This window comes from Miniopterus schreibersii (assembly GCF_964146895.1).
Source record: "Miniopterus schreibersii genome assembly, chromosome: 2".
NCBI lineage: Eukaryota > Metazoa > Chordata > Mammalia > Chiroptera > Miniopteridae > Miniopterus > Miniopterus schreibersii.
The window spans coordinates 172,426,128-172,442,444 of record NC_138102.1 but is presented as its reverse complement, the minus strand read 5'-3'; the positions used below and the strand labels follow the sequence as shown (position 1 = coordinate 172,442,444).

The 16,317-nt window shown below is 39.2% G+C and overlaps 1 protein-coding gene across 6 annotated transcripts in view; it reads left to right on the top strand.

Annotated features, from left to right (window-relative positions):
* ANKS1B (ankyrin repeat and sterile alpha motif domain containing 1B) overlaps positions 1 to 16,317 on the top strand; it is a 694,015-nt gene that overhangs the window by 69,552 nt on the left and 608,146 nt on the right. For all 6 annotated transcript variants that reach the window (XR_013998185.1, XM_081128690.1, XM_081128688.1 and 3 more), the window contains exons 3-8: positions 2,389 to 2,545; positions 6,599 to 6,895; positions 8,357 to 8,432; positions 9,569 to 9,670; positions 12,971 to 13,084; positions 14,059 to 14,225. Coding sequence is in view for 5 of the 6 variants with exons in the window: in XM_081128690.1 (XP_080984816.1) it covers positions 2,389 to 2,545; positions 6,599 to 6,895; positions 8,357 to 8,432; positions 9,569 to 9,670; positions 12,971 to 13,084; positions 14,059 to 14,225 (913 nt within the window). In the remaining variant the exon portion in view is untranslated. The remainder of the gene's footprint in view (positions 1 to 2,388; positions 2,546 to 6,598; positions 6,896 to 8,356; positions 8,433 to 9,568; positions 9,671 to 12,970; positions 13,085 to 14,058; positions 14,226 to 16,317) is intronic.

Here is a 16,317-nt window from a genome sequence, read left to right as displayed (position 1 = left end):
GTTTCTTTCAATTATAATATCTTATGATGTACTGTTTTGGTATTATTTGTGGGTCAGTTATGTACTATGATGCTATGTCCCTGAAATTTGGATTTTCATCTAGAGTATAAGACTGCTTTATTGTAAATCATTTAAATTACCAATGGACTTTTAAAATTAGAAATCATTTATTCTGCTCTACCCTCCTCACTTCCCTCACCTATAGATGGAAAAGCAAGGCCATTCTGGATAAGTGACTTAGTGGCCACTTGGATATTAAGGTGGGCTTGTGCCCAGAGTCTAAGTGTCCCAGTTCAAAGGATATGATTTTACCAGCACTCTCCATTTTCTCCCCTTTGTGGATCTTTGCACATCAGTTTTCTAAACTCCTGCCGGCTTTTCTCTGCCTGCCTCGTGTTATTATCAACCAGTGCGTTCACGTGCACATGGAATGCTAATTTTACTGTTGTCTTAAGAAAAGATATTTGAAGGAGGAAAAGTGTCGTAGAGCATATCTCAGAGCCAGAGAAGAATGGTTTTTCTTTTCCTTGCCTCTGCTATTCTCACTTGGCACAGGTAAAGCACAATGGATTATTCTGTTCTTTCCCAGCGAGCCTTAGCAGTCAGCATGGAAACACATCATTTCGATGTTTGTTGCTATTGTTGTAGCATCAGCTCTAGATTGTTTCCATAAGCATTATGATTTCTAGGCTGAAGTTTATGGAATCATAGATCTGGAAGTAATGTTACAGGGTCCTATAGTTAATTCCTTTGCTTTGAACACAGGCTTTTGTTTTTTTCCCTACTCCCAACATATAATCTAAGGACTTCCTACTGCATATTAAGCCCGTTTCCTCTTATTTTGTGTGTTTTATTGGTAGCGCTTTTTATCAACACTAATTAATCCACAAGTGGAGCAGCACTTTGTACCTGAAATACATTATTTTATAATGGACAATTCATCTCCACTTAGCCAAATTAGGACACAATAGAAAATATAGTCTGTGGATGATTTCCTGGGTTATTTGTAATTGGAGATTAGAAAATTATTACCTTGAAAGGACAGAAAAATCATGGTCAGTAGAACAAAATCCACTGGCAACAATTATACATAAATTATTTCAATAGATAGGCTAGAGACCTGTCTTTTACTCTCTGTCTCTCTTCCTCTCTCAATTGCCTTTGGCTCAGAACAGTCCGCATACCACAAAGACACTTCTTGAGTGACTCAGTCAAACCCCTACAGCGGGCTCTCAGAGCTCGAACCTCTATTCACATTTCCTCCAACTTTTCTCATTTGTTGCATTTAAAACTTGGCTTTAGGAAATATTTAAATTTGGCTCTCTATGTTACATTCACTCTCACCACTGGTGATTTGTTATATACAACTTTAGAATATATTATGATTGTCTGTCTGTCTGTATTTGTCTATCGAGGATTTTATTTAGTGAATTGATAGAATTTGGTTTTTAAATGCATCCAAATTAAGATATAGTTGTTCAGAATGACTGTTTTTGACTGTTTGTTACAAAATTCAGTGTCATGTGTACCAATAATTATGAATTAATTCCTCCTGAAGTTGTGTATTGCAATTCAGAATTCTTACTTTGAAAACCTAGTGGGATTTAGCACACATTCCTATAAGTAGGATATATTGAGTATGCACTGAAATTGTATCAATGGTAGAACTTGCCTCAAAAATGAATTTCCCTCTTGAAATGATTTCTTAGGCTTGAGAAGACAAAGGTGAAGGAGTGCTGATGTATACAAAATATACTGTGAGCCATGGCTGGAAAGTCACTGAAGTTTTTTTCAGCCTTGGGCTGGTACTGCAGCTAGCCTGTAAGATCCCTTTCTTACAGCCCTGTCTGCTCTCTCTTGCCTGGGCATCTCCATAGTATTCCAGTTCCCAACAGGAATGCTGCAGAGACTCCCTCAATGCCTCTTGGTAGTATAATGACCTTTTTTTTTGTTTTTTAGCAAGTAGTTTGCTCGTACCTCAAGTTTTTCTTTAGGCTAAATCTCAGGTATGGGCTAGCTGGAAAGAACTACTTTTAAAAAATGGGAAAAGGTCTGCTTTTCAGTTATTTTACTTAATTCATTCAGTTCATGGAATCTGATCAATTTCTCCCAAATGAATTCTATCAAGTAGTTTCACTAGCCAGGGCTGTGTGTGTGTGTGTGTGTGTGTGTGGCCGGGGGGGTTTTGCAGGTCAGCACAACCACCAGATGCTGAACAAGCAGGTTCTTGAACCCAACTTTACCTCTTGGTACCTCGATGATTCCTCCAAATTGCCACCTAGCAGCTAATGTCCTTGTATAACGATCTTTTTCATCAAACCACTGCTGTTCAGCATCTTTTCTTCTCTGTTGTTTTTATTTTTCTTTTCTCCCTTCTTCCCCTCTTAGGGAAATAGTCCTCAAATTACTTCAGTATGAGGCATCAACAAATGTCGCGGACAACAAAGGCTACTTCCCCATCCACCTGGCCGCCTGGAAGGGCGACGAGGAGATCGTGAAGATCCTCATCCACCACGGGCCGTCGCGCTCCCGCGTCAACGAGCAGGTGCGCCGGCCGGGCCGGGCCCCGAGGAGGCAGAGCCAGGGCCGCAGGTCCAGCAGCTTAAGAGCGAGATGAAACATGCATTCGGAAAATGTTGGTTGCCTCTGGCTTTACCCTGCTCAAGACTCTTCCACTGCTGAATTTTCTGAAGGACAATTTGACAAATTCTTTGGCCTTTGTGTATAGTACATAGGCACTGAGTTGGGCATTTGTAAAGGTCCTTGTTGACAAGAAAACCCCATGTAAAGGAAGTGGTTGTGATATTTTTGCCTGCCTTATAGAGCCATCCATTTTATAGTTTTTGAATATTTAAAGATAGAATGGAGTTCACATTTGTAATGTGAATTACCACTTAATAAAATTTTACTGTGTTTTCTTTTTTAATCTTTATTGTTGGAAGTATTACAGATGTCCCCTTTTTCCCCCCATTGATCCCCTCCACCCTGCATCTACCCCACCCCCAGGCCTTCCCCATACCAGTGTCTGTGTCCATGGGTTATGCTTATAAACATATAAATTCTTTGATTAATCTCTCCCCACCCACTTCCCCATTCCCACATTCCCTCTGAGATCCCTCAGTCTGTTCCATGCTTCTATGTCTCTGGATCCATTTTGTTGGTCAGTTTATTTTGTTTATTAGATTCCACACTAAGTGAGATCATGTGATGTTTGTCTTTCTCTGACTGGCTTATTGCACTTAGCATAATACTCTCCAGTTCCCTCCATGCTGTGCCAAAGGATAAGAGATCCTTCTATTTTACAGCTGCATAGTTTTCCATGGTGTGAATGTCCCACAGCTTTTTTATCCACTCATCTACTGATGGGCACTTGGGCTGTTTCCAGATCTTAGCTGTTGTAAACTGTGCTGCTATGAACACAGGGGTGCACAAGTTCTTTGTGATTGGTGTTTCGGGTTCCTTAGGATATGTTCCTAGAAGTGGGATCACTGAGTCAAACGGCAGGTCCATTTTTAATTTTTTGAGGAACCTCCACACTGCTTTCATAGTGGCTGCCCCAGTCTGCGTTCCCACCAGCAGTGTCCTAGGGCGCCCCTTTCTCCACACCCTCGCCAGCACATGTCGTTTGTTGATTTGTTGATGGAGCCATTCTGACAGGTGTGAAGTGAAACCTCTTTGTGGGTTTAATCTGCATCTCTCTGATAATTAGTGATTTTGAGCATTTTTTCATATGTCTCTTAGCCATCTGTATGTCCTCTTTTCAGGTCCTTTGCCCATTTTTTAATTGGATTGTCTTCCTTTTGTTACGTTGTATGAGTTCCTTATATATTTTGGATATAACCCTTTATCACATGTGTCTTTGGCAAACATGTTCTCCCATACAGTGGGCTCCCTTTTCATTTTGTTGATGGCTTCTTTTGCTGTGCAGGAGCTTTTTATTTTGATGCAGGTCCATTTGTTTATTTTCTCCTTAGTTTCTCTTGCCCTAGGAGATGTTTTGGCAAATATATTGCTACGAGCGATGTCTGAGATTTTGCTGCCTACGGTTTCTTCTAGGATTTTTATGGTTTCACGTCTTACATTTAAGTCTTTTATCCATTTTGAGTTTATTTTTGTGTATGGTGTAAGTTGGTGGTCTAGTTTCATTTTTTTGCATGTACCTGTCCAATTTACCCAGCACCATTTATTGAAGAGACCGTCTTTACTCCATTGTATGTTCTTGCCTCCTTTGTCAAATATTAATTGACCGTAACGGCATGGGTCGATATTTGAGTTCTCTCTTCTACTGATCTATATGTCTGTTCTTGTGCCAGTACCAGGCCGTTTTGATTACAGTGGCCTTGGAGTATAACTTGATATCTGGTAATGTGATCCCTCCAACTTTGTTCTTCTTTCTCAAGATTGCCGTGGCTATTCGGGGTCTTCTATTAAAATTTTTAATAAAATTTTAAATGCTAAAGGAATGATGATGACTATCATTTGTATAGTGCTTTACCATTTACATAGCACTTTCACAGTAAGTACAATTTTGTGACTCAAAATGCTAAGTACAGTGTATACCATTGCTAGTCACAAATTATGTTAAAAATGTCCTGTATGTATATATGTGCACACATGCCCAGAGTAAGTTGAATAAAACACAGCAGCCATTGATACTGACAGATAAAGTCATAATATTTACAAGGATACAATATCCTTATTACACATAGCAGACATATTAAAAAAGGAACGCCATTGTCAGCATTCTAAATAAATAAGACCACAGATTCCAGAAAGTAAAATAAGGTCTCCTAAAACAGTAGGATAACAAACATCCTGAGCTCTGCATGCCCCCTACTGTTCCCATTTTGTAAAACTATATTTGCAAACCAGCGTGCAGTCCAGCAATTGAATTTCAACCATGGCATTAAGCTGCAGGTTGGCAGTTGTCCAATATCAATGCAAGTAGGTTACTCTGGGGCAAGCACATCTAATAAAGTATAATTAGCACATTGCTCAAATAGATACAGACTTTGCAGGCCTTTGGCTGAAATTCAGACTAAGGAGTAAAAAGTAACACCAGCACTAGCTATAAACAGCAACGGGAAGAAAAATATTATTTTCCCCCCAAAACGCAACTGTAGAAAGAACTAATCAGGAAAAATGTTTTATTAATTGGAAATGTCCTATCAATGCTTATCACAATAAAAATGCCTGTCTTTAATATATGCATATATGCATAACCCACGGACACAGACAATAGTGTGGGGAAGGCCTGGGGTGGGGTGGGGGGTTGGGTGGAGGGGGGCAAAAAGGGAGAAAATGGGAGACATCTGTAATACTTTCAACAATTAAAAAATATAATTAAAAAATGTCTGTGTTTACAGGTTACTAAATGCAGAATACTTTTTGTGAGAGTACGCTTATAAACTTGATCTTTAAAGAAATGACAGATATGGCTATCTTTATCAGCATATCATGCTAAAAGGAAATTTATGAGAATGCTGGTCTCTTCTACAGAAAACCAAATTAAAAGATCATTTGTGGTATGAGCCATCTGGTGGTCACTCTTAAAACTGCCCGAATGCCCCAAAGCAAACCTGAAACAGTAAGATGGAACAATTATCCAAGGTTAAGCAGAAGGATATTAGTTTTTACAAAATAAAAATATTTTTATTTTTTAAATGACATGAAAATAAGAAAGAAACAAACACCTAGAATTCATTTATATTTGAAACTTGATGATTTTAAATGGCATATGACTGTAAGCCTATGTTTTAAAGAAAAACACTTGTTTTGTGTGATAAACAGATTCAACTGAAATATTAAAAAAGCCTTTTTTAAGGAGATTCTTTTTTCTCTCCTATTACTTGGTGGTTTGGTTTCTATTTGGTTTCATATAAGGGTATCAGTATGTCTTTGTTCTCTTACTTACATGGAAAATAAAATGAAACTTAATTTTGGAGACCTCTCTGTAAATCTTTGATTATCAAGAATTTCCTAATTAGTGGGGGACACCAGTCAAGACAGCAGAGCAGGTGAACACTGTGCTCTCCTCCTCCTGTGACCACAGCAAAATTACAACTAAATTATAGAATAGTCAAGCTGGGGAACCATCTGAAGACTAGCTAAACAGAAGTCCTATAACTAAGGATATAAAGAAGAAGCCACATTGAGACTGCATCAGTGTACCTAAAAAAAAAAAGAATTTACCAAGTCATTTGTCTTTTGGAAAGCCAGTCTGTCGAAAGTGTGTTGTAATTGTTATTAATCTCTCTCATGAACAAATATCATGGAGGGTGATGCACACTGACCATCTGGGCCCAGCAGGGCCACTGACTACATGGCTAAATCATTTATCACTCTTGGAAACTGGAATAAATAATGTGGGGAAAAGTTAGATTTTTTTCCTATTGAAGAAATAAAAATCAAATGTAATACTTTTGATGCAATAAATGACACACACTTTTATCAGATATAAAATTTATTAGGAATACTTACCAAAATAGAGAAATCTTAACATATTTTCAAAGCATCTCAGGTTTTAAATGACTGAGTTTACGTTTTGACACCTCACTAAATTTCTGAAAACTTGCATTTTACATGTCTGTGTTAACAGAACAATGAAAACGAAACGGCCCTGCACTGTGCGGCTCAGTACGGACACTCGGAGGTCGTCGCTGTCCTCCTGGACGAGCTCACCGACCCCACCATCAGGAACAGCAAGCTCGAAACGCCTTTGGACCTGGCGGCACTTTACGGGCGCCTGAGGGTGGTCAAGATGATCATCAGCGCGCACCCCAACCTGATGAGCTGCAACACTCGCAAGCACACGCCGCTGCACCTGGCCGCCCGCAACGGGCACAAGGCGGTCGTGCAGGTGCTGCTGGAAGCGGGCATGGACGTGAGCTGTCAGGTGGGCCTGCTCTCGGCTGTGCTGTGAAAGGACGTTGCTTTGCTTTGAGTACAGATATGAAAAGTTATATGTAGAAATCTTACCAGTTTTTGATTAGCCCAATTATCCACAAGTATTTTTTTTTTTTTTTAAATATATCTTTATTGATTTCAGAGAGAGGAAAGGAGAGGGAGAGAGAGATAGAAACATCAATGATGAGAGAGTCATTGATCGGCCGCAGCCCGCAACCCGGGCATGTGCCCTGACCGGGAATCGAACCCTGATCGCCTGGATCCTAGGTCGATGCTTAACCACTGAGCCACGCCCGGCCGGGCTCCACAAGTATTTTTGTAACTGCTAAATCCAAGGCACCCTGTCACACACTGTTGGGAAATATGTAGAGATGTAAGGCATAATCTCTGACCTCATTCCAGGTAGAGGGCTGTGCACACAAAAAATTATTACTAGAGGGCAGTTGTGTGTGATAGCATTAGTCGTTGTTTCCTTTATTCCAGTACCTACCACACACTAGGAATCCAGTCAAAGTTGAATGAGTGAGTGAACGAATGAATGAATGAAACAAAATTCACTTGAACAATTCGAGTATGTACTCTATGTTTAATATGTCGACATATTTAGAATCTTAATTCTCACAACTGTCCTATGGACTTGAGAGCTATTAAGTTCCAGTTAAGAGATGAGCAATCAGATTCAAAGATTTAAGAAATGTGCCAAAGGACATATACCTGATAAACCCAGAATATGAATTTAGATTTACTGATTAAAGTCCAGGCCTCTCTCCACAATAATGTGCTGTATATACGTGACTAATGAAGGAAAGATCACTGTAACAAAGGGCTATCAGAAAAACGTTTATCGGAGACGCATTAGTTTGAATTGAGCTTTGAAGGATGGACAACATTAGGATAGATTTTGTTTCTCCACAAGGAAAAGGCAACCTGCTTTTACTATCTGTCCCAAGTTAGCCAAAAGTTTTTTAAAAACTATTTTATTCTTTTCTGACTTTTTTTGGCTCCCAAGTCCGTGGCAGCATTCTTATCTGCCAGAGACTCTTTTGGTTTGTTTCAGATTGTGACCTTCTCCCCCATGTGTACTAGTAAGCTATTGCTGCATAACAAACTATCCCAAAATGTAATAGCTTCCCATAATAACTGTGTAGTTAGCTCAAGATCCTGGGGTTGGTGATTTAGTGTGAGCTTAGCTAGGTAGTTCTTCCATCTTAGCTGGGTTCCCTCATGTGTCTGGGGTCAGTTGTAAGTCAGTTAAGCGATTCTGTGGCAGGGATTGGCTGGATGTTGCCTGGGTAATGAGCGAGACTGGAATGTCTCCTTTATTCTACACCATCCCTCTCTCGAGGAGTGAATATGTATGAATCTATCAAATGACAGGATTTTTAACCTGTGATCATTCCTAATGCAGCTGTGCTTCTCTTTCTCATTTATTCATTTGTTTTTTTTCCAGACAGAAAAGGGGAGTGCACTTCATGAAGCAGCTTTGTTTGGAAAGGTGGATGTTGTGAGAGTTCTGTTAGAAACGGGTAACTATCATGATTCCCTATGGCGTGTACTCTGCCAAATACTATTTTTGTTTCAGGAGTAAAGGAAAATGACACCGTTTGGTCCTTTTTTGGGGGTGGGGGGGTGTTTTTGTTTTTTACATAATCACGTTTACCTCTTATCCCTTCTCCAAATTGCTGTAATATATTCATATCATGTTGAAATGAGCCTCAGTGTTTAGGTAAAATTGATATAAATGTGCACCTTCTTTCACTCAAGAGATGTTTTGGTAAAAGTCTCTTGAAAATTATAGTTTTATACATTTAAATCATATTAAAATATTCTAGAGAAACTTCCAAAAGGAAAAGGAAATCTCTGCCATCTGCAAGAGGAAGGCACTGATCCCTGTGAAGAAAACAAAACAACTGCTTTGTTTATTAAAGAACGTATTTCCCTAGCTTTTCATATTGTGAACCATGGTAACCAGAAATTAGAGCTCCCTATTCTTAAGGCAGACTCTCCTTCCTGGTTATTTCATCAGCTGAGTTGCTATCGTCTGTCAGCGGCAGTGATTTAAAGGGAACCTTTTAGGGGGACTGCTTTGAAGGAACAAAGTAGGTTTATTTGTCTTTATAGGAATCAAACGCGGGACCCCTCAGTCCGCAGGCTGATGCTCTAACCACTGAGCCAAACGAGCCGGGGCTGACTTTAGTATTAGATAAGAGTTGAAAGTCATCATGGTCTTTCAACTTTCGTGCATATTCAAGTATTTTAAGACTGCTCTTATACGACTCACATGGTACATTATTATAATTTGAAAAATATTTTTATGACATATAGAATATGTAAATCACATGACCATTTGACTTTAGGAATTCATATTCTAAATCAATATTCTCAGCTTGCACTGTTTAATTTACAACTTAAAATAGCTATAATCCTAAAAAACATTCTTAAGAGTTAATTCATTATCAATTATTTCTAATATTTGGTGGCAGTGGACCCCCACCTTCTGTTTTACTAAAATCTTTCATGTGTGCGTGTGCACATATAACTTAATTTTTTAAAAATGACTTTTTAAAAGTGTTTAGTCTGTATATGTTTGAGGTTAGAGCAGTTGTATATTAACAGTTTCTTCTGGGCCACTCCATCTACTGGGGTTTTCTTTTTCTTTCAGGAATTGATGCCAACATAAAGGATAGCTTAGGTAGAACTGTCTTAGACATTCTGAAAGAACATCCATCTCAGAAATCTCTCCAGATTGCAACACTCTTACAAGGTAAACAATATTGAATGATGGATGAGTTTGCCTTAGAGTTAAGATTAAATTAAAACCCGTTCTAGTTTTCCCTTGGGGTTTGAGTTAATGTTTACTTTGAATGAACTTTTTGCATTTTTTTTCTGGTAGACTTTAAAACTAAATAAAATACTTTGTAATGTTTTATTTTTGTTTTTCAACTACTCGGTATTTTAAGAAAAGCGAATATGTTTTTTGATGCACTTGGTATTAGTCTTTCTTAAACACGGGTATTAAATATGCAGTTATGAACTTGAAAGTAAGAAGGCTATGAAGTGATGATTAGGTATTCTCTTACATTTGAATAATTCTTAAGAGATTTCAGTTATTTTGTATTATTTCTAAAACTCTGTGAGGTAGGTAAGTCAGATGGCATTATTCTGAAGCTCTGAGTGTCTGACTTGCTCAAACGCATGTATCCTATTCAAAGTGGTAGAGCTGGTACATCAATGCTGGGTTAACAACAATGAAACTGCACTTAGATTATCTGCTCCCCAACCCAGTAGTGCCAATAGTTCAGTCTCTCCAGCTCTGTTTTGATAAAGGTCATTTAAGTACCTCTGTAGTCAGTTGCAGTCATTAGGTATACTGAAGGTTTGACAACCAGTTAGGCACTGCTATTTTGCTTGCAGGATTGCATACTTCCCCATTTGATCTAAAACTTAAAAAAATATATATATATATCTTTATTGAATTCAGAGAGAGGGAAGGAGAGGGAGAGAGAGACAGAAACATCAATGATGAGAGAGTCATTGATGCCTCCTGCACGCCCCTGACTGGGGATCGAGCCCGCAACCCGGGCATGTGCCCTGACTGGGAATCGAACCTCGATCTCCTGGATCCTAGGTTGGCACTCCACCGCTGAGCCATGCCTGGACTAAAATTTTTATGAAAAATCTAGATTTAGATGCTTTCCCTTTCTGCTTGGTGATTAGGCCTGGCATGTACATGTTTCCTTAAAAACCCAGCCGCTTTTTCCATCCATTCCCGTTAGCTCGGACACCGTTCAGCGGCAATTATCCCCTATAATTGTTACAGATTGGCTGCAAGTGTAATTGAGGAGGGAGGCGGGATGGGTTTCATTGGATTATCAGTTGGGAAGCTGAAAACAGCTTTGTCCTGCAGGGAGATAAGTGAATTAAAACCGAGTGGGCTGGAGATACGTAGATCTAGGAGTCAACAAGGGCCCAAAAGGGGTAAAGAGGGTAGATCCACTGCAGGAGGTCATTATGCTCTCTTCTCTCTGAATTTCCAAAACCTCTCAGGGAAGTTCAGGCCTCTACAATTTTCTTGTCAATAAAGAAGTTAATTTTAAGTCAAGTGCTGATAGAGATAAATCAGAGAAGAATACAAGAGTGGCTCTTTATATCAAGTCGAATTAAAATCAAGTTGAATCAAAGCTAAAACATAAAAGTAGTATGCATCATTTTTATGTCTTTCCCCTCCAGGCACTTTCTGTTTCCTACTGGATTTTGGCCTCTAACTGAACTTTCAAAAAACAAAAAACAACACCCCCCCCCCCACAAAAAAAAACACAACTGAGGCTTGCGCATAGTGTCTTTTGGAAGAAGCAAAATAAATACCACTAAAAAGGGAGCATGACAGAATTACAGACATTTTTTATAAGATGCTGCATTAGTTCAACTTAGATAAAAATGTTGTTGTAGAGGAATAACTGTGTTCTTTTAAATGATCAAGATTCATTAGGTATGCCAAAGTGTGATAGGGTATATGGGACATCTTTGAATTTTTAAAATTATCGGAAAATTTTAGAATATGAACACGTTCTCTCTGTTCTTTACATTCCTGGATTTCAAGTCACTGGTGCATTTTAAATCTTATGAAAAAGTTTATTATAGCAATAAAGCCGATTTATAGTAGATAAAATTACTGTTTGTGTCCTTTGGAGGAATTCAATTTACATAATTGCTGCAGGGGTCAAAGCTTTTAAAGCTAGGAGCCCGTAGGTTGCTTTCTTTGCCTAGAATTGCCCTTAGGTAGAAGCCGTTTGGATGGAATGAGAACAGATGTGGTTGGCAGGAGAGCACAACCTTCCTTAACTGGCTTTTTTTTGTTTTTTTAGAAAAAGGTTCCTTTTGAATAAAGAAATGCAAGTAAAAGATCCCCATGGGAAGGGGTCTGTTGATTTCATGGGGCAGGTAGCAGACAGGTCATGTTTAGGTCACATAGTTTTGGCCCACACCACACTGTTGCCATTAAAACAAAATCAAGTTCGCTTTCAGCATTTAAAAATCTACAATTTCAGTTGAAACTCCAGCGTTTTGGTTTCTCAAAAAAATGCAGGCTTTCGCTTTCCTTCACTGCCCAGCCCTGGATGTGGCCCCTGCTCTCCGGTGACTCGGGGTCCGTGCGCCTTCTGTCCTTTCATGACGTTGAGCTGGACACGAGTGGACGTTTGTCCCCGCGCCCGGGGCTGGGCGCTGTTTTCTTGATGCTTGGGAGCGAGATGTCCTCCTGCCCCGTGTCTGCTGGGCTCTGCCACTTGCTAGCTGAGTGAACGTCGCCAAGTTAAAGTCGTTCTCCTCTCGTTGTCATCTTTACGACGGAGATGGTGCCTGTGTCCTAGTTTTGTGAGGATTGAGTGAGTTAACTTGTGTGAAATACTTGGAACCCTGCTGGGTGCGTAGCAAGCAGAATTTACATTTTAGCTGCTGTCACTGTTATGCCTTCATCAAAGTTGGAAAAATGAGAGAGAGACCGAGTGTGGGACATTGCTTCAAGAACAATGGAAAAGGACATTATTTCTTTGTGGGAATAAAGTTCCATATGCCATCATGAGTATAGTACAAGATGATACCCCATTATATCATACGCTTACTCCGCTTCATTCATTTATGTTACCCGACTCCACTGGTCGCTGCAGCCGTCTGAATTTGACATTCCTGTTTCGGGATCAAGTCTGTTCAAAGCATCTTTCAGAGTTTTAAATCTTCAGGTAGAATATATTTAAGGAAACCACGGATGCTATTGTATTTTCAACAGGTGAATTTATTTTTAAGGAAAGAATGGAGTTTAGTTTTCAAAAAAAGCATTCAAAAGTGTCTTCCAAAAATATCTTTTTTATTTTAATTAAAAGCTTTACGTTAATAGCTCACCATGAAGTTCTTTGGGTTTTTTGGTTTTATGATGTTCTTTTAAAAACTTGCAATATATTTAGGATATGAGGAAATAAATGAAAAATGATCACCAGAGGTAATCTTAGTTAAAGATTTTTAAAATAAATGAATTTAAATATGTGATTTTAAAAACTTACATATGCAGAATACTTAGAAGGCACGGGAAGACCTACAGTCCTGGAAGCACATGTACAGGAAGATACAACGCAAGAAACACACATTTCGTCTCCTCCTGAGTCTCCTTCCCAAAAGACCAAAAGTGAGTAGCTAATTATAAAACCCTTGATACTGGACTTTTACGTACAAGAGGGTCCTATATGTACAAAATTCCTAAGCCTTGTGAAAATTTCAAGTCTAATAAGTCCTATCTTATACTTTATATTTTATCTGTTTAATAAGCCAGCATTTATTGAGCTTGCTATTTGTCAGGCACTGCTCTGGGCCCTGAGATGCAGTAGTGAGCAGAGTAGAGAGCAGCCCCAGCTGTCATGAAGTTTACACGGAGTGGATGTTTCATAGTAGATGTTTTTCTAAAATGCGTTTTTAATGCAGAATAAAAATACTGGTATCTCGATTGTAAATGCTGTAATTTTTTTCCAGAATAAATTACCTGTGTAAAGTACCATTCTTAGAGTGATTAGAAAAATGAATATTTGCATGCAACCTACAAAATATCCATGTTTTGACAGATGATGCATATTATTTATCTGTTCCTTCTGTGTCTTCCCTTGATACCAGGTCATAATTCTAGTTTATTAATTTCTTATATAATTACCTGTTTAAATATGTTCTGCTGTTTCTTCTTATTAAACCTAGGAAGTAGGATCCTAGTACCATTTTAAATTTGCTAATGAATTGTTGAATGAATTCTGTCAGTGAAGTGTAATGCTGATAAAAGATTGTGGCAGATTAAATGCTGTAACAAATGAAGCTTTAGGAATCGTAATTTCAGATACTTTTATGTCCTATGTATATGTAAACCTTGAATACTTATTTTTGTTTGGAAAAATAATAATTGGAGGCAAAATTAGAATTTCTCTTTGTCTTTTAATATTCTTGTACTAATGATACTTTACTCTCCTGTTTTCAGCAGAACAGTTTCTGAGTACTTGATCTCCTTTGCCATGTTTTTAGTTGTGTTACCATAACTAGTCACATTTCTATTATTTAACATGACGTTTTATCGGTGGCCTTTCTTGAAACTTTGAAAAAACATTCACTGTCTTCTTACAGGTGAAACTGTGACTGGAGAGTTATCAAAACTCTTGGACGAAATAAAACTGTGTCAAGAAAAGGATTATTCTTTTGAAGACCTGTGCCACACAATCTCAGACCCCTGCTTGGATCACCTGAGCAAGGCCTCCGAGGAAGGGCTTGGGAGAAACGGCAGCCAGAGTGCAGTAAGTGAGGGGGGCGAGGCGACCGTAGTTCAGGGCGTCCCCGAGAGGCGTGGGGTTTCTGCGTCGTCTCACCTGCCGGCTTGGCCGGTGTCAAACGTCAGACTCCCCGCTGGCCTTGCCCCGACGGTCACTGGTGCTTTCTTGTCGCTGCGTGAGTAGGGGAAGGCCTGCTTTGCCGCATCGCTTGCGGTTTGTGGCGATCACATCACTGTTAGACTTTCGTAGTTTCCTGGTGTCTTTGATTGCGCTCTTTTAGTTTTACTGGGCATCATGATACTGGTTCACATAGAAAGTGGAGAACCTTCCTTTTGTCTTTACTCCCCGTGGTGTCTGTGAACTGAGTCTACCCGCATCGTGAAGAAGGAAGACAGAGCTGAGCCGCGTGAGAGAGACGTGGGGGGGGTTGCACCTCCGTGTCTGTATCATCCGAGGGCCGGGCCTGGCACCCGCAAGCTCAGAATGCAAACCCCGAGTCAGAGGCCCTTGCTCATTTGGATTTTTATATTAGTGCAATAGCAAGACAAACTGTAGAGAATCACGCCGTTTAAAATTAAGATTTGGATATCTGTTCTGTGTCCTAGAGAGGGATTTATAGCTGTAACATTTATAGCAGTGGCATTAAAGGAAATATATTGTGATACTTTTATAACTTAATTTGCTTCGGAAACATTTTCTTCTAAAGTCGGTAATAGGGTGGACTGTGTTAAAGGGATGTCATGTTATTTATGAAAATGAAAAAAGAAACAGCTAAGGACAGTGGCTGTTACGAGAACACTTACTTCATGTGGTTACCTGGTGCAGCTGGGCCGCGTCCCAGGCAGTGCGGCCCGCAGAGCCCGCGTTTGCCCTTGCCTGTTTTTCTTTGCTGCACAGTCTTGTGTAAAACATCACATTATTGGCTCCAATAAAAGGTCTTTATGAATATTGATGATTAGTTATACATATGCTGAAGTAAATAATTTCTGGTTTTACCAAAAGAAAATTTTATATTAATGAAATATTTATGGTTGTAACTTTAATGTCAGGAAAAAATTCCCTGTTTAAAAATTTAAAACAGGTATGTGCTGTCTTCAAATTGCAAACCAGTTACACGTCAATATTCCCTTGAGAGTTGCTTAGAAATGAGACCGTATTTATCCTACATAAACAATACATGCTGTTTAGGTTTTTATATCTGCCCCTAAAGATTTTGATAAATTTGCTATTTCTGGTTTTGATAAATTTGCTATTTCTCTGCTTTTTAAAAAAAATTTTATCTTTATTGTTGAGAGTATTACAGATGTCCCCCATTTTCCCCCCATTCCCCCTCTCCACCCGGCTACGCCCCCACCCCAGGCCTTCTCTGCACTATTGTCTGTGTCCACGGGCTATGCATATATGCGTATAAATTCTTTGGTTAATCTCTTCTCAACTCCCTACCCCCTTCCCTCCGAGATTCTTCAGTCTGCTCCGTGCTTCCATGTCTCTCAACGTTTAAACCCACACATTTTTGGAAAGCCCTAATTGTCTACGCCAGCGGTTTCTAAACTTCTTGCTGTATGTACCATATAGTAAACAAATTTTGAGCGAACATCCGCATGCATTTATTCATAAATTATATCTATCTACTCGTATTCTAAGAACACGTGCTGCAAATTCTGAGTTCTATACTACAGAAGAAATTGAAGTGAAGTAAGTAGAAGCTCTAGCTTTTGACTCGCTTGGTGGGCATGCTGTGCCCCGGGGTCTGTGCACTCCTTGGAGACCATGCTCATTCAAGCTTGCAGCTTTCAGGTAGTGATGGCAGGGGCATCCCGCATTGCTGGGGTGATGTAATTCGAGGAAACGGTGGCCAAATTGGGTTTCTTTTGGTAAGCTGAAGACTGTATCATGATAGTAGCATCAGAGAAATTAATGCTCATAAGTTGAAATTAAGTTCTTCAAATTCAAGTTCACATTTTCACATAAGTAATCACTCTTTGTTCCTGTGACAAAGTTTATATTTTGTTCCTTGAAAATATTGTCATTTTTAAAAAAAATTTATCTTTATTGTTGAGAGTATTACAGGTGTCCCATTTTCCCCCACCAATTGACTCCCTCCACTTTGCTCCCA